This window comes from Phocoena sinus, chromosome 15 (assembly GCF_008692025.1).
Source record: "Phocoena sinus isolate mPhoSin1 chromosome 15, mPhoSin1.pri, whole genome shotgun sequence".
Classification (NCBI taxonomy): domain Eukaryota; kingdom Metazoa; phylum Chordata; class Mammalia; order Artiodactyla; family Phocoenidae; genus Phocoena; species Phocoena sinus.
Genome location: NC_045777.1, coordinates 14,728,787 through 14,746,378, shown reverse-complemented (window position 1 = coordinate 14,746,378; position 17,592 = coordinate 14,728,787). Strand labels below are relative to the sequence as shown.

The 17,592-nt window shown below is 51.7% G+C and overlaps 1 protein-coding gene across 4 annotated transcripts; it reads left to right on the top strand.

Annotated features, from left to right (window-relative positions):
- The first annotated feature begins 1,327 nt into the window (after positions 1-1,327).
- On the top strand, positions 1,328-12,074 carry CD40 (CD40 molecule). 4 transcript variants are annotated; one of them, XM_032606841.1, is made up of 9 exons: positions 1,328-1,452; positions 4,506-4,611; positions 4,934-5,059; positions 5,330-5,476; positions 5,833-5,926; positions 8,561-8,622; positions 10,654-10,740; positions 10,862-10,890; positions 11,387-12,074. In XM_032606841.1, exons 1-9 carry the CDS (start codon positions 1,402-1,404, stop codon positions 11,552-11,554), a joined length of 870 nt encoding a protein of 289 aa, XP_032462732.1. In that variant the 5' UTR covers positions 1,328-1,401; the 3' UTR covers positions 11,555-12,074. The 4 variants fall into 4 exon arrangements, with proteins under 4 accessions (XP_032462732.1, XP_032462731.1, XP_032462735.1 ...); XM_032606840.1 differs by having other exon boundaries at positions 10,654-10,752; positions 11,387-11,704; XM_032606844.1 differs by lacking the exon at positions 4,934-5,059.
- Positions 12,075-17,592: the final 5,518 nt, after the last annotated feature.

Genomic DNA, 17,592 nt, shown 5'->3' with positions numbered 1-17,592 from the left:
AGACCAGATCCTACAAAAGAGAACTGCAACAAAGTGAACAATGAGGGGGAGAAAGAGAGAGAGAGAAAGGGGGGTGGTGGTGGTGGCGGGGGGAAGCTGCCTGGAACATAGCAGAGATTCAACAATACTTATTGAATGAGTGAGGCTGTTGCCCAGGTGAAAGATACTGAGCCTCCGAATTAGGGTGGTGGCAGGGGGGATAGAAAAGAGGCGACGGATTCCGGAGGTAGAATCTGCAGGTCTGCAAATGTGCCCTTTGCAGCGGAAGCCAGGAGAATGCGGTTAGCAGCCCTCTCCTCTCCCATCCTCCCTGATCTGTGCAGTTTGGCCTTTTGGCCCAGTCCAGAAATTCAGAGCTTGGCGGGGGGGGGGGGGGGGGCGGGGCATCACCCCAACCACTGTCTAGTTCAAACTCCTCAGGTTTCATTGAAGAAAACTAAGGCTCAAGGAAACTCAGCCCATCAGAAGCAGAGCCTAGGCCAGAACCCAGGTGCTTCCTGCTGCAGAGCAGCGTTAACACTGGTTCAAGAACAGCTAGGAGGGTTTGAACTGGGGAAATAATAGGTACAAGGGTGTGTGTGTTTCTGCAGAACTAGGGGGTCTCCAGTGTCCTAAGATTCTCAGGAGGTCCTACGATCCCACGAAAGGCTGATCTACTCTAAGTGCCTGTCTTCAGGCGGTGGATGGGAACTGGGATGGAACACAATCTGGTGGGGGCTGCATGGATGGATGGCTGGCTGGCTGGCTGGCTGGCTGGATGGACGGGGAGGCTGGGACGCTGCGCCCACGCGAGGGAATTTCCTTTGAAAGAGAGCGAAACTGTAAGGTGAGAAACTCTTTTCCATGAAAGGCCTCCCCAGCCCTCCTCCCACCACTCAGCTGTGACCTTCCCGTTTTCTGGGAACTTCCTCAGGCCTCTCCATCGCGGTGTGGGACGCTTTCGGTTCTGCCGGGATTGCCGGAGGCGGCGGGGAAGAACGCGGGGCGGTGGGGGGAGTCTTCCCAACACCCATAGGGATCTCTCTTCACTCCCTTCGCGTCCTCCCCATCCCCAGGAAGCGGGCTGCCTCCTAGGCCAATTCAGTTCGGCCTTTGTAGTCCCGGGGCGGGGAGGAGTCTCAAGAAGGGATCTCCTCGGAACCACGCCTCCCGATTCCCCCACCCCTCCCCGCCCAAGGCACGTCCCTAAACTCCTTGGGGAATTAGACTACCCGGGACTGTCCTGGGGGAAATCCCAGAGAGGTGACTTGCCCGGAGCTCCGCCCCCGTCAGCGAGGCTGGTCGCGATTTGTCCCCTAAGACCCGTCCCTTTCCTGGGAGGGTCCATGGGCTGGGACAGTGGAAGTGGAAGAGGCCGGGTCCTGGCGCTTTCTCCTCCCGCCGCCTGGTTCTCACCTCGCCATGGTTCGTCTGCCTCTGCAGTGTCTCCTCTGGGGCAGCTTTCTGACCGCCGTAAGTTGAGTTTCTGTTCCGACCGGAGGCGAGAATTTGAGATTAGAGAGTAGGGAATGGGAAAAGAAACAATACTTCGGGGAGGGGACCTTCCAAGCTGATTTTGGGGGGACAGGAGGGTGGGCGGAAGCTGGGTAGGGTACCCCGGGTCCGGGCTGAATGAGGTGGGCTGCCTCTCTCTCCTCCCAGGTTGGGGTCCCAGGTAGCCCACAGAGGGCGCATAGTGGGGTCGCTGCAGGAAAATTGCCTAGCCAGCGCAGATGGGGTTGGGATTTGGGGAACCTGAAGGCTTGATCTGGTCAAAAGACTGGAGTCTGGGTCTGCCTCAGAGGCTGGCCACAAAGAGATGGTGAGGGGTTTCAGAAGCGGGAAGGGAGGCCAGCCAAGTGAAGGGGCGGGTCTGGCTAGTTTCCTTTCTTTTTCCCATTGTGGATAGACGCCAGCCTCTGTGAGTGGTTCATCTCCTTGCCAGCTGGGGCTGCCTTCTTCCAGGGCATCTTGTGGGAACAAGGGATGAGTGTAGAGGCCCAGGTGCTTCTTTGAGAAGGCAAGGAGCTTTGAACACTCCCACCACCGGCCGCAAATCCTGGGTGATCCAAGTTAGGAGGAATACCCAAGGCTGTGTCTCTGCCTCCTGAATTTAAGACGACATAGAGGACCCTCGGGGGAGCTGAACAGTTCATGGGACCATGAAAGGGCTAGGAGACCAGCAGGGGTTTCTCTAGGCACGAGAGGGGCTCAGATATGCCCAACCAAGCACATCTCCGGGATTTTCAGAGTTCCACACTTGACTCGCTTTTAGTTTAAGTGTATTTTTGTAGTTCCTCATTCTGGAGGCTGGGAATCCCCCAAGTACCGGACACTCTCATCCCAGCCCCCCTGGTCTCCCCCTAACTTTCAAGGGCTGTAGTTTCTGGCATGAAGGCAGGGCAGGAGTGACCCATGAAGTAGGGGGTTGGCAGCAAGGGAAGAGATTTCATGGGAAAGCTGCTTTGGTCCCAGAGCTTTCATTTTCACTCTAAGTAATGGCCCTTAGGGAGAAAGGAGGCACGAAGAGGGCTCTTGGAGGAGGAGTGGAGGAAAAGCCAGGGGAGGTAGGGTGAAGGGTGGTCGTGGTTTCTCAAGAACAATCTCCCAATTTTAGCTCCAGGTGGAGACTAGGCTGTGACAACAATAACTGGGGCTATTTGTTGAGAGCTTCCTGTGGGTCAGGAAGCTTTACACGCACTCTAGGTCTGATTTCTTTCAACCGCTGCGTTATACAGGTGAGCAAACTGAGGCTCAGAGAGAGAAAATGTCTTGCCGCAATCCTCATAGCTAGGTGGAACCTGCATATAAATCTCCATCTGCCTGATTCCTGAGCCTGCCTCTCAGATGGTGAGAGTCTCCAAGCCTTGGCCCTAAACTCCTTTGTGTCAGAAGGATCGAAGCTGTGAAGTGGGAACTGGGGATTGACAGATTTACAGAGGAGGAGCTGTATTTCTTGTGTGTTTGAAAATGGCGTAAAGGACTTTCATTGCTCCGGGAGTGTGGTGGGAAAGTCCATAGGCTTGCGGGGAGAACATTCATGGGGTAGTGTGTTGCGATGTGATGGTGGGAGCAGTAGCCTTTGCTATTTCCTTCCCCATTTGGGGTCAGATACACTTTTGTAAGTAATTTGCCCACCCAGGCTGAATGAGAGCCACCAATTAGGCAGGATCCTGGAAGCCAGCCAGTTAGCCAGTTTGCTAGGCATCCAAGCAGATACTCATACATGTATGATAATTAAAGCTGCCATTCAATGAGCACCTACTATGTTCCAGATACTATGCCAGGCCATGTACATCTATTCTTTCTCATCTTCACAACCTAATCTGTGGGGCAGGTATTATCACTCCCATTTTAGAGATGTAGAAACTGAGGCTAAGAGAGGCAAAATAGCTAGTTAAGTGTTACAAAGTCAAGACTGGAGCCTTAAGCTATTTGACCCTTAAAGCTGTGTTCTTTTCACAGGCTCTTCCCAAAGTGTGGGATGATTTAGGCAGCACGAGGACATAGAATTAACAACATAGGTTCACTTTACAGTTCTGTTTAAAATCCTTTTCATTTTTTCAAGAAGGAAGTGGCTGGAGCTAGAATATAGTTAATACCTCTCAAATGCCTGCTAATCCTCCTTTTTAAACAAAAATCAAGAGCAGGCCTGAGGTAGAGGGCTGTCAGCAAGCAAAGCAATCAGCTGGGGTTTAATAACATCGTTTTGTTTCTGTTGAGTTTATTTTTAGGGTTGCCTTTTATTTATGAGAAGTGATGCTGGTTTTTCTCTCATGGCAATGATGTGAGGTTTACATTGAAAATAAATGTATTTAAATGAACAAGAAGTAATGAATAGCTTGGGTGGTACCTGGATGTAGTGAAAATAGTGCAGATGAGACTCAAGTTGTTGGAGAGAGGGAATATTGAAACCTGAGCTCTCATTTGGATTCTATCACTGTGTGACCTTGGGCAAGTGACCCACCCTTTCTGGTCCTCAGTCTCACCATGTGTAAAGTAAAAGAGTTGGATTTTATTCTTCCGGCTTCTCCATCCTTGCATTTCATGAGAGAGGGGTTGGATGATCAGATGATGAGGCTTGGAGAGGGGAAGAGGGTGGGGAGCAAAAGAATAGAAGGAAGAGGCCAGGTGCTAAATATAGCCCCAGTCCAGACTAGGACCAGCTGGAGTCAGCCAGCTTCAGGACTCCAGGGGAGATGCTGGAGTCCTCATGTGCTCTTGGGTTTTTGGGTAGAGGAAAGACTCAGGAGTCAAGCCAAAAGAAAGATCTGTTTAGTTCAGTGACTATTGTGAGTTTCCAGCGCAATTACTTTGTAAAATACCAGATTGATTCTCTGGGTGCCTTTGTCATCATACTAGTTGGCAGTTTAGTTAAAAACAAGCACAAGTAATATGCAGGCGCTGTTTCTCTGCTTTGGACTTCCACTTCAGTTCTAACCTCTGTCTTGGCTGATTTGCACCTGTCTGCCAAGGCTATATCGGAGATTTCAAGATCCCTTCAAATTGCCCAATTGTGTTTTTAGGTCCACCCAGAAAACCAATACCTTCATGCAGAGAAAACCAATACCACTTCATGCAGAGAAAACCAATACCTAACAAACAGCCGGTGCTGTAATTTGTGCCCACCAGGTGAGATGCTAACCCTTTAGCCCCATAGTGGGACCCCTCTTGGTTTGCTGGCAGATACAGACCCCCTGTGTCAATTATAAACTCGTGTCTTGACCCCTGGCATTTTCCATCCCTGCCCCAGGATGTTCTGGGGTCCCTCTCTGCCCACCCAGAACTTAGGGTTCCTATCTCTTCTATGTCCCTTACCAGACTATGAAAGTTGGAAGAGTCTGAGACTGTCATCTTTGAATCTCCGTCCCTAAAGCCCAGCCTCATCAGCTTGCAATTCAGTGTCTGACTCACTGAGTTAGCTGGAGCTACCTCATTTCCTGATGTTTTCCAGGACAGAAACTGGTGAACGACTGCACAGAGGTCACCGAAACAGAATGCCTTTCCTGCAGTAAAGGCGAATTCCTAGCCACCCACAACAGAGAGAAATACTGTCACCAGCACAGATACTGCAACCCCAGTGCGTGGGCTGCTGGGGAAGGGGCACTTGGGAGCTGGGCTGATATTCCAGCTCATTGCTGACAGCACAGCCGTTCTGTGTGTTTGTTTGTTTTTTATAGCGAGGGTCTGTTCTGATTGGTTAGAGTCTGGGTTGTCTTGGTTGTTACTTAATTTGATTGCCCTTCCTACTTGGAAGAGGGTCTAAGAGAAAAAGAACAGGAAGTAGGATCGGGGCCCCCCAAGCATGGCCAGTAAGGGGTTCCCATCCTTCTTGCCCATCCCTGCCCAGACCTAGGGCTCCAGATCCAGACGGAGGGCACCTCAATAACAGACACCGTTTGCATATGTGACGAAGGCCATCACTGTACCAGTCACACCTGCGAAAGTTGCACCCCGCACAGCTTGTGTCTCCCTGGCTTCGGGGTCAAGCAGATGGGTAAGTGGTCTGTCTGGGAATCAGCTCTAGAGGCAGGAGAGAGGAGGTGAAGGCCAAAGGAGCGGGGCTGGGCAGTGGGCACTCAGGCCTGGTGGGGAGGGACCAACCTACGCTGATATCTCCACCAGAGCAGGTGGGAAATAGAAACTTTGCCTCCTGCCTCCTGCTGTGGGGATCTGCCTTGAGAGGGCAGTGGGAGAAGTCTTCCTGGGGCCTGCCTGCAGCAGGACAAGGTATATGCTGGGGGGAGAAGGGCTTAAGGCAGGATGCTCTTCCAGGCCTGCCTGCCTGCCAGTTCCCTTGAGAGCCAGACAGGTGGTCCGCCGTGATGATTAACTCCTCCTCTACCCTCTCAGCTACAGGGGTTTCTGATACCATCTGTGAACCCTGCTCAGTCGGCTTCTTCTCCAGTGTGTCATCTGCTTTTGAAAAGTGTCACCTTTGGACAAGGTATAAGGACTCATCCCTTGTGTTTCCTGCCCCGAGAGGGGCATGGGACCTGCTTCCATTCTGTCCGGCTACCTGCCCTTCAGCCCCTGCTCCCCATGTCCACACACACTTGTACACCTGTAGAACTTCTAGAGTGACCTCGTGGCCAACTAGACAGACACTTTTCAGCATTTCTTGCCTTCTCTCTCTTGGTGGTAATAGATACCGCTGATCTCTGATCTTTGGTGAAGCCCTCCCTTCTTGGGGGCACCGTGACGCCTCTCTTCCATTCCTTGTACCCCTCCTCTGCTCCTCCTTAACTGGTTTTCTAGCCTTTATTCTAGGCTCTACTCTCGCATCCATCACCTTGCCCGCCTCCCCTGGACCATCTATCTCATCCACACACTTGGCTTCGGCTACCATTGCCCTTGGACGTTTCCCAATCAACGTCTCCTGTTGAAATTTGTCTCCTGGGTCCCAGACTGTCATATCTAACTGCCGAGGGTATACCTCTGTGCAGACAACCCACAGGCACCTGCCTGCTCCCCATACACGCTGTGAAAGGCACAAGCATGCCTCTGGGCACCCGTTCCAAAGTTCCCCTTACCCCCATCCCCAAATCAGTCACCAGGTCCTGTCCATCTGACCTTCCAGATGTTTTGGGACTCCTCCTCCTTTTCACTTATCCCCACCGTCACCACGTTAGCTTGGGCTTCATCACTGTGGTCTAGAGGATGCTTTAGCCTCCTCACCAGCTTCCCTGCCTCTACCCTCTCCCCTTCAGCTAGTTCTCCATCCCTTTGGCGAAGGAAACTTTCCACCATTCATTTTGGATCACGGCACTCCCTGTTTAAAATGCTTCATGGCTCTCTGTGCCTTTAGGATAAAACCCTGACTCCTGTGCGTGGCCTTCGACCTTCTAGCTCCACTTCCTGACCTCTTCCCACATCGTGCTGCTTGCAGTCCTGTCAACACACTGTTCGTTCTCTTGCATCAACCTCTTCTGCCTGGAATACCTTAAACACACGCCTGATTAACCTTTTACATTTAATTTGAAAAAACGAGTAAGACAGGCGTGAGGACAGAAGGCACAAAAGGGCCTCTACTGATACGCTTCCCTTTCACCCTCAACCATCCAGCAGCCACTGGACCATGTGTGTCCTTCTAGAGAGTCTATGCGCAAACAAATACATGCACACACATGCAGACATATTTTTCACACAAATAGTAGCATCCCATATATACTTTGTTATTTGCTTACTGTCTGCCTTTCTCCAGTAGACGGCAAACTCCTTAACTATAGAGACTTGACTTTTTTTATTCCACAGATGCATCCCTTATGCCTAGAACGGTGCCTGATGCATAGTAGGTGCTCAATAAATCTTTACTGATAAATGTTCGATGAGAAAGGGAGGCTCCTTTGTGTCATAGAACCAGAGCACTGGGTTCCAAACTCACTCAGCTTAGAAGGGGTGGAAGTGTGACCCTCATCTGAGCCTCGGTGCCCTCATTCAGAAAATAGGAATGACCTTCATTTTACAAGGTTTGAGGAAAAGACATGTAACGTGCTTCGAAAACTCTTAGGCACTCTTCTTGTGTATGTGCTTTCTTTGAAGCTTCTTTCTCTTTTTCCAGCTTTAGATGTTTTTTCCTTTGCAATGTCCTTCTCTGTCCATCCCTTTCCATTCCTCCTGGGACCACTTTGGCCCAGTCTTCATCGTCTCATGTTTGGAGTCTGTCAGTGGCCTCCTGGCTGGCCGTTTTTCTGTCATTTCTCCTCCTGGGAGCTCTCTGGCCAACTAAGTCCTCTCACAACTTAAGTCATCCAGTTGGATGATGACATGACCCACTAGCTGAATCCAGCTGAAACCTTCATGGCTGATTATCAGTGATCTGGTTCTAAAGACCCAATTTTCCAGAGTTTCCTTATACCATCTGGCTCATCACCCACCTAATCCCCCATATCATGTTGTCCTGCTTAAAGAGAATATAATGATTCTCTAAATTTTACATCCCTCAAGGGCCCGCTCAGCTCTGACTTCCCCAGGGAAGCCTTTCTGGATGACCCTCAAACCAGAGATTCTCAGCTGAGCAGTTTTCTCCCTCAGGGGACATTTGACAGTATCTGGAGACATTTTGGTTGTCACAGCTGGGGAGGAGAAGGCTACTGGCGTCTAGTGGGTAGAGGCCAGGGAAGCTGCTAAACATCCTACAATGTACAGGACAGGTCCCACCACAGAAGAAGGATTATGTGGCCCCCAAATGTCAGTAGTGCCGAGCTTGAGAAGCGCCCATCATCCCTCCATTCCAGCCGTTGTGGATTCTGTCTCCTCTTCTCTGAACAATCCCCTGTTTACGTGAGCCTGTATCACAAGGCTTGGCCCTCATCAGAGACTCTCCTTACTCCTTCAAGATATACCATCATCTTTCCTCTGCACTCACGAGTTCCGTAAGAACAGCATCTGTGTCATCCTCATAATAACCAGCCCGGGAGGGTGCACATAATATGTGCTCAGTGAACCTGGACTTGTTGGTTGTTGGCTGTCTCCCTCTGGGGTTGGAAATCACATGGTTGGGGAAACTTAATGCCTCTTTCTTTGTGTGTGTGTGTGTGTGTGTGTGTGTGTGTGTGTGTGTACACGTGTCTGTACACAGCTGCGAGAACAAAGGCCTGGTGGAACAACATGCAGGGACTAACAAGACAGATGTTGTCTGTGGTGAGTCCTGGAGAACGGGCCCCAGCAGCAGGCTGGGAAGGTGGGGAGCTGAGGGGAAGACTGGGGCACGTGGAAGCACCAGTGGGGAAAGAGGGAGGGGAGGTAAAGCAAGAGGAGGAGCAGTATGGAATTGTGGCAACCAGCTCTGCCACTTATCTGTGGAGCCTGGGCAAGTTACTCCCCCCCACCGAGCCTCAGTTTCTTCATCTGTGAAATGGGATACTACCACCTCCCTTAATAGGGTGGTGTAAGTACCTGGCATGGGTTCTGGCACTTTGGGGGTGCTCCCTCAGTGCTATTCTGCTACCCTGCACGTTGAGGACCAGCATGGTGTGACTCTGTTTCCTCTCAGGGCCGTAGTTTTTTTTTTTTTTGGCTGCACCATGCAGCTTGCAGGATCTTAATTCCCCGACCAGGGATCAAACCCGGGCCACAGCAGTGAAAGCCCAGAATCCTAACCTCTAGGCCACCAGGGAACTCCCTCAGGGCCTCAGTTTTGATTTTAGAATGAGGAGGTTGGCATACAGCACAGGTCACAGACTCACATAATTACAGGGATTAGGCAGGATCATGTTAATGAGTGAAAAGATCAGGGGTAAGAAAAATACACTCTTTTCTTTTCCTTAAAATCCACTTTCCTCTTGGCAGGGCTGGGACTAGAGTGAGGTGAGAGAGGCACTTGCCTTGGGCACAGTATTTAAGGGCGTGCCAGAAAAATGCCGTAATCAAGATAACCATTTGATGCAATATTAAAAAAAATCAAAATTCATGCAAAATATCCATAACGAACAGAATAGCAACCTTTTAAATAAAGACAGGATCCAACCCTGTATTTGTACAACCTTGTCTCACTTGCCTCACCCTAATCCCATCCCTGGTTCCAATAAAACTTTATTTAAAAAAACAGGCAGCTGGCCTGTGGGCCAGACTTTGCTGATATGATTTTTTTTTTTTTTTTTTTTTTTTTTGAGGTACGCGGGCCTCTCACTGCTGTGGCCTCTCCCGTTGCGGAGCACAGGCTCCGGACACGCAGGCTCAGCGGCCATGGCTCATGGGCCCCGCCGCTCCGCGGCATGTGGGATCCTCCCGGACCGGGGCACGAACCCGTGACCCCTGCATCGGCAGGCGGACTCCCAACCACTGCGCCACCAGGGAAGCCCTGATATGATTTTTTAAAACATGACATTAAAATATGACTTATCTTGATTACTGAGTTTTTAAAGAAAATATTTATTTATTTGGCTGCACTGGATCCTGTGTTACGGCATACAGGATCTTTAGTTGCGGCATCCGGGACCTTTAGTTACGGCATGCGGGGTCTTTCAGTTGCAGCATGTAGGTTGGCGTGCAGGCTCTTAGTTGTGGCATGTGGGATCTTAGTTCCCTGACCAGGGATGGAACCCAGGCCCCCTGCATTGGGAGTGCAGAGTCTTAACCGCTGGACTACCAGGGAAGTCCCAATTATTGAGTTTTTTTGGTGTCCCCTTAAATTTTGTCCTGAGGCAGTGCTTCACTTGCCTTACCCTAGTCCTTACCCTGTCTCTTGGTCTTTTTTTCATTTTCCCATTTAGAATAGAGACTTAGGCACAAGAAATACTTTCCCTTCTCCTCCATTCTTCTATAACAAAGGCAATGTTACAGACATAAATGATGCTGGGCCTTGGTATTGGGCAAAGAGTAGGGAGGGGTGGGAGTGTAGTGAGCCGGTAGAGACAACTATCACCACTCAGTTCTGGCCAATGGGTGCCATGTGGGCTGCTGGCCCACTAGGGCTGGATCTTCCCAATTTGCAAGAGAAATCAGATATCCAGATTTTAAATATACAATCTCCCATTTTAAAATGTCGGCAAATATTTAAAAAAAGAAAAAAAAAGTGCCAGTCACACTAAAGACATCTGCTGGCCACATTTTACCAGGAGCCACCTGTTTGAAACTTCTGATATGGATGGGTTTAGACATTGAAGTCCAGCAAAGTGCAGCAGCTTTGGGAAGGGCGGTGGGGAGCCATCGCTGAAGTCTTGATCTCTCCAGGTTTCCAGAATCGGATGCGAGCCCTGGTGGTGATCCCCATCACGATGGTGATCCTGTTCACTGTCCTGTTGGTATCTGCCTGTATCAGTGAGTCCCCAGGTGGGGAGGTGATGGGGGAAGAGGCAGCAGAAGGTACAATTGACGGGTCACCTGTTTCCTGATCTGGCCTCAGTGACTCCCCATCCTATATGTTTTTCTCTCTCTCTAGGAAAGATGGCCAAGAAGCAGGAGACTAAGGTAGGTCACCCTGGGGAACCGGCTGAGTTTTGTCAGACTGGAAAGAAAGACTGATTCATTGTTGCCTATATGGCAGAAACATTGATTCAAGGTCTGTTCCCTCGCCCCCTCCCCTGTGCTCCCGGGCTCTTCCCCTTCTCTCCCTCAGCACCAGCCTTTTTCATCTCCTGAGCTCACCTTCCCACAGAGCTGCCCTAGCACCACTGGCAAAGTCTGACATTTGCTCTTCTTTCCTGGCATTGGATATGTGGGGGAACCGCATCTTTGGGGCCTTGGTGTGGGATCCATGGGTGGGTGATGGAGGGACATTTCCTTAACCCCACTGGCTCCTACTGCGGAAGCTTCTTGACACCCTCGGTGTGGCCAGCAGGGGGCAGGACGCACCCGTGGAATGAGCACTGACCCTCCGTTTGGGAAAGGGGAAGGGGTGAAGAGTGGAATCGCTTCCAAGGAAGGGCTGAGATGCTAGGGGTAACCCCAAGCCTTGTCTCCCCAGGCCCTGCACCCTAAAGCTGAAAGGCAGGATCCTGTGGAGACGATTGATCCAGAGGATTTTCTCGGCCCCCACTCCACCCCTCCAGTGCAGGAGACCTTACACTGGTGTCAGCCGGTCGCCCAGGAGGATGGCAAAGAAAGCCGCATCTCCGTGCAGGAGCGAGAGTGAGGCTGTGTGTGCCCAGGAGCGTGGTGGCACCGGCCTGTGGGCACGTGGCTGGAGAGCCTGGGGCTGCTGCTGGTGAGGGCGACAGGCCCTCTCTGCCTGCACCCCTGCAGTCCAGAAACAGTTCACCTCGGGGAACCTTTCACCCCAGCCGTGGAGCCCATTCAATCTCCCAACTTGATTTCAAAGATGGTAACAAAACTTTGGGGAGGCCGTACAAGGGTATCCACCAAACCTTCCAACCCAGCGGTTCGGTGCCGACAGGTGTAACGCGGTGACTTCTGTGAGCCCAGGAGGCATATGCATAGATACACGTCGCAGCACTGTTTGTGACAGTGAGCGACTGGAAACCGCCGAACTGTCCATCAACAGGGGACTGGCTAAATAAAACTGTAATATATTTATGCAACAGGATCTTGAAAACACTGTCATGGGGGAAGAAACAAAAGCAGGTTGTAGAATGGTGGGCATGGAAACATTTTTTTTTAAAGCAAGTAACCCAAAACAATATATCTTCTACAGATATGTGTATAAACATAGTATATGTTATATATGTCGGTATGGCAGGGGGGTTCTGGAAGGACACACAGAACATGCACAGCTCAAAGAATTGTAATGTCTTGGTTGGGGAAGAAGGGTCCGGGGGAGGGTTGGTTAAAGAAAGATTTGACTCTCCCATAATGCTTCATTTTTTTTCCCCAAAAGGAGAGTGAATTCACAGACTGCTTATGTAATTAAAAAGTCATCAAACATGTAAAAAGAAAAAAGGGGGCGGACATGCTGGGTGACATGAGCTGCTTCACGTGCTGTCAGGCTCACAGAATGAGGGCACTTTCTGAGGATAAATAAGGACGTCCCCCAGGCTGCTGCCCTTCTAAGGTGGTTTCCACACGCACTCACGTTTGGCGTCATGTTTGCAAAGGGCTTTCCCCATTTGATTCACATTCACAACAGTAGTCTTCGGGGCAGGCAGGGCCAGCATCCCTCCTTTCCTCCCTCCCTCTTTAACAGAGGTGGAAACGGAGGCCCAGAGAGGTGAAGTAATTTATCTATGGTCACACAGCCGTTCAGAGTGGTGCCCCTCAGAGCTCCCCACTCCTAGTCCTATGCTGCTTCTCCCAGCCCCACCTGCTCTCTGGAGCCTGCATCTGTAGCCCCTTCCCAGGGAGCTCCTGGGCCTTCTACCTCCTTTTGACCTCCCAACTGCTACAGGAGCTGCTGCTTCTCGGTCAGATGGTGTCCCCTTCCCCCTAAGCAGTATCTTAGGATAAAAATAAACCGTCCTGTTCTCTTTTCCTGCTGTGCCAACTGAGGGGGAGCCTAGCCAGGAGGAGCAGCAGATGGAGAGGGAACAGAGGGGAGGGCAGGGGAGGGGAGAGGGGAAGGTTGTAGGGCAATAAGGGGAAGGAAGAGGATTGCAAAGCCCCAGCACAGAGGTTCCTGGTGAGGGTGAGGCCAGCCTGGTTTACCCCAGGGACCTCACCCCAACCCTGCCTTCGTGAGAAGCTGCTTTGGATTTCCCAACATGTCCCGCCGCCTGGAGGATGAGCGTGGAGAGGGCTTGCCCCAGTGGAGGCGGTGAGGGCAGCTGAGAGCCAAGGGAGGGGCACCTGGCTTGGCAGGCTTCCCAGAAGAGAACCATTTGGATGCACCAGGGGGAGACGTCTGCTTTAGAAAGCAGGGCAAAGTGGTGGTGGTGTGGAGTGGGGGGAGGGGAGCTCTGGGACCTCACCTTTATCCCCTACCTGGAGTCTAAAATGCTAGTGTTACGTACTGTACATGACAGTATGGTGGAAAGAGACAAAAGACCCATCTCTGCCACCTATTATCTGTGTGGCTTTGGATAGGTCACTTCACCTTTTAGCGTCTCAGTTTGCCCATCTGGCAAATGGAGACAATACAACGGGCAGACGCCACGGGTGCTTCCTTTGTTCTCTCTTAGGCCCTTCGTTCTCAATCTTGAGCATGTATCAGAACCACCTGTAAGACTTGTTAAAAGACAGATTACTGGGCCCCACCTCCAGGGTTTCTGATTCAGTAGGTCTGGGATGGAGTCCAAGACTGTGCATTTCTACAAGTTTCCCAGGTGATGATGCTGGTCCAGGGACCACACTTTGAGAACGACCACCCTTGGCATTCATATTTCTTGATAAGCAGTCGCTTTCCGATTGCAAGCACTTGGGATTGCTTACCTCGGGGCTTTCCTTGGTTTTATGTTATTTATTTGGTTGCGTTGGGCCTTACTTGCGGCAGGCGGGCTCCTTAGTCGCGGCTTGCTGGCTCCTTAGTCGTGGCGTGCGAACTCCCAGTTGCGGCATGCACGTGGGATCAAGTTCCCGGACCAGGGATCGAACCCGGCCCCCCTGCATTGGGAGCGCGGAGTCCTAACCACTGTGCCACGAGGGAAGTCCCTCCTTGGTTTGAAAAAAATGCTTGGTGCAGGTGTAGGGCAGGTAAGATATACCTGGGAGAGCTAATGCCCCCAAAACTCTCAACCAAATAGGAGTGAAAGTTGGAGGATACATGACCCGGCTTCCTTGCCCTTGGGAGGGACAAATCTGAGGTGTGCTCTATACTGTCTCCTAGGTTCCCTAGAGGGCTCGAGCCACAGATGCCCTCCATGGCTGTCTTCCCTTCCCTGTGTCATTCTCCACCACCCCACTGGTGCTTCCTGGGTTCAACTCCCCAGTAAACTACCTGCATTCTTTCCTTGTCGCAGAGTCTGCTTTTGGAGAAGTCCCCCCCTAAGAGTCAGCAGAGGTCAAGCATGAGAAGGTATAATTTTGTATATCTTGGCATCCCCAGCAAAGAGAAGGGGTTGTTATTCCTGGCACCTGTAGCAAGTTCTGGGTTCTAAATGGAGCTCAGCCAGGAACCTTCTGTGTGACCTTGGGAAAGCTGCTCTCTGGTTCTGAGCTTTTTTTCCCCCAGATGTGATGAAGGGTTGGGATTCTACAAGTTCTGCCAATTCTAAAAATAAGGCGATCAGCCCACTGTAGTGTCTGCTCCGGCCTGTGGATGAATGGGTGGGTGTGAGGCTCACAATAGCCAGAAGGTGGCGCCAAAGTAATGCCCGAAGACTATGGCGCCTGGCTTTTGCCAGCTCTCATTTCCTCCCTCCACCGTCCATCCGCCTGAGCCTCCTGCGACCTCTACTAACTTCATCCGTTCCCCAGGTCTCCCTCTCCACTGCTTCCTTCTTCTTAACAAGCATCAGCTGCATTCCTACTGTGGCCTCTCGCCGAGCCGGGGTTGTGCATGACAGCACTAAGAATGCACATGGACAGAGGGCTCACTATGCGCTAGGCACAGTCCTAAGAACTTCACATGCACTAAGTCCGTAGGACAACCCTGCATAAGGCACAGTCTCTTCTAACGCCCATTTTACAGATGGGGCTCAGAAGCTAAATGACTTGCTAAGGTCGGAAGAATCAGAGCTGGGATTTGGACCTAACTAGGTTGATCCAAAAACCTTTGCTTCTTACCCACTCAGCGAGTAAAAAAAAAACAGGCGCATGTTATCAGGCCGTTAAAAGACAGTGTGACTGCCCAGGCGGAGCGAAAGCCCACGGCAGGAGCAGCTCACCTCTAGGACAGCAGTTGTAACTCAGTGGAGCACACAGGAGCTGGAAAGTGAGGGAGGCCGGGTCAGGAGGAGTCAGGATGGCACAGACTCTGGCAAAGCGGCGAGGCTCTGCCCGTTTTGGTGGGGCAGCATCTACGGATTGCTTCTAATGGTTGCCCTCCAGGGATGAGAGTTATGTATTGCTGGGGATCCAGATTTCTATGTGAAATCTCCCAATGTTTAAATGCTACCAATCCCAAAAATAAAAGAAAAAGAAAAAAGAAAAAACAACAACTCTGTGAGAACCCAAGAAAGCATGTCACAGAGGGTTGGAATTAAAAGAGACTGGGAATTTCATTGTGTCCGACACTTTTGTTTTCTATATGGGGAAACTGAGGCCGTGGGAGGGTCCAGAGCCAAGTTAGGCAACATGTCCTAGGCAGATTGTCTCTTTTCTCTGCACCCCATCTGGGAGGCTGCATAGAGGTCCTTAGGCTCCACCCTGTGACCCTGGTTAACTGGTTCTATTCAGCATTCTTTTTTTTTTTTTGCGGGGCATGTGGGATCTTAGTTCCCCAACCAGGGATTGAACCCACACGCCCTGCAGTGGAAGCACGGAATCTTAACCACTGGATCATCAGGGAAGTCCCCGGTTAACTGGGTCTAAAGCATTGAAACTCTAGGACCGAGGGGCCGGGGCTGAGCTGGGTGTAGATGTCCTCTTAATCCTATGACCCCACCCCCCCATCTCAGCCCCCCAGGCATGCACTCACATACTCTCCTCTTAAGCCTTTAGGGCCCTGTGGTCGATTCCTTGGGCAGCAGAAGTTATTAAAGACTCTGCCTGAAGGATTTCTCTCCCCCCGTGATTCTGGCACAGAAAATTACAAACCCACCGGCAGGGGTGGGGAGATACAGTTTTAATTTGAAAAAAAAGGAAAAAACACACATGCTGTGGTCCTGGAGTCTGGGGGATGGAGACGCTCATGGCGGGGGCATGTCCTCTGGGACGCACAACGTTGCTGCTGCGGCTTCGTGTTGCTCAGTAAAATCAGTGAGCAGCTTTCGCCCGGACAGACGGGGCGGGGTGGGCGGGGTGCCCTGCTTCTCTACTCCAGTCCCCCCTCCCAGTCCCTGGGGGCTCTCTGCCTCTGTCCCGCTGACTGGCACGTCCCGCTGGGCCTTGGCGCCGAGCTAGTTCCCTGCCACCTCCTCGTTCCAAGACCCCCTCCCACCCTCTGCAGTCTCTGCGCCTCCCCCACCGACCACCTCCTTTCCCTCCTCCCAGCCCTCGCGTCTCACCCTGGTTCTCTTTTGAACAAGTACTATTGTTTGGGCTAATCACAAAAGTCACACCTGTGCGTTGCACTCCCTGTGCCCCCAATCCAAGCAACACACAGGAAAATCAGTCCCCCTGTAAGTCCTCCCCACACCCCAACCGAGAGCTACAGGTCCCTCCAGACTTGTGTTCTGTGCCAAAAATATTTTTTCAACTTGGGCTGTTATTACGTACCCTGTTTTGTAAGCAGCTTCTTTGCTTAGCTGTGTACGGCAGACACCTCTCCATGCCAATAAATGTAGATCGACAACGTGCTTTTTAGTTGCTGCATAGAATTCCATTGTCCAGCTGGAGCCTTGATTCAAGTGAGGGCTCCACATTGCTGGACATCTAGGCAGCTTTCCTCTTTTCCTCTTCAGCCCCTTCCTGCTTCTACGGCGTCTCCCCCACCCCTCCGCTTCCTCTTTCACTCTCCCTTCCTCTGCGGAGGGGTTGGGGGTCACTGGTGTTTAACACCCACTCCCCACCCCCCCGCCCCGTGTCAGACGTGTGCCATCTCATTAGTGAGCCTGTCCCCTCAAGTGAGGCAGACAGAAGCCACAGTGGCAGCGAGAGGCCTAATTGAATGTAACTAATTATTCACTCCTTTAAATGGGCCTGGGAGGGACAGAATTACTCACTCTGAACTGGGGAGACAGGGAACTGGCCGGCTGGCAAACAAATCCTGAGGCCTGTGGAGCCAGCTCTCCTTGGAATACTAATTAGGCAGGAGTGCCGGGATCAAATCAGGAACCCAGCTGCCTCTCCCGTCCCCCTCCCATCCGGGAAGCCGGGGATCCGGAGGTGAAACAAATACCGCGAGTGAATCTAATTGCCGGCCCGATCCATCCTGGACCCTGGAAGGGTTACTATGGGGGCTGGGGGCTGGGGGACATGAAATGCTGAGCCTTCAACCCTCGAGGAAGGCAGGGGGCTAGAGTTTCATGGGGGGAGAGGCAGGAGGGCCCAGCAGCGCCTGGAGGGATGTGCCAGGGTAAGGGTGGACAGCAAGAAACCTCAGTCCCACCTGGAGCTATGGGGACCCAGCTGGCTCCCAGGAGCATCCCCTTTGCTCCCAGGCTACCAGGGCCAGACCATGTGCTAAAGACCGATGGCCACAGTCCTCATGGCAGCCCTCCTGGGTGGCAGGCTCCTTAT

Coding starts and splice junctions, on each gene's coding strand:
- CD40 (XM_032606840.1), top strand. CDS start 1,402: ATGGTTCGTCTGCCTCTGCAGTGTCTCCTCTGGGGCAGCTTTCTGACC. Junction 8,623..10,653: donor CAAGACAGATGTTGTCTGTG/GTGAGTCCTGGA, acceptor TGATCTCTCCAG/GTTTCCAGAATCGGATGCGA. Junction 10,753..10,861: donor CTGTATCAGTGAGTCCCCAG/GTGGGGAGGTGA, acceptor CTCTCTCTCTAG/GAAAGATGGCCAAGAAGCAG.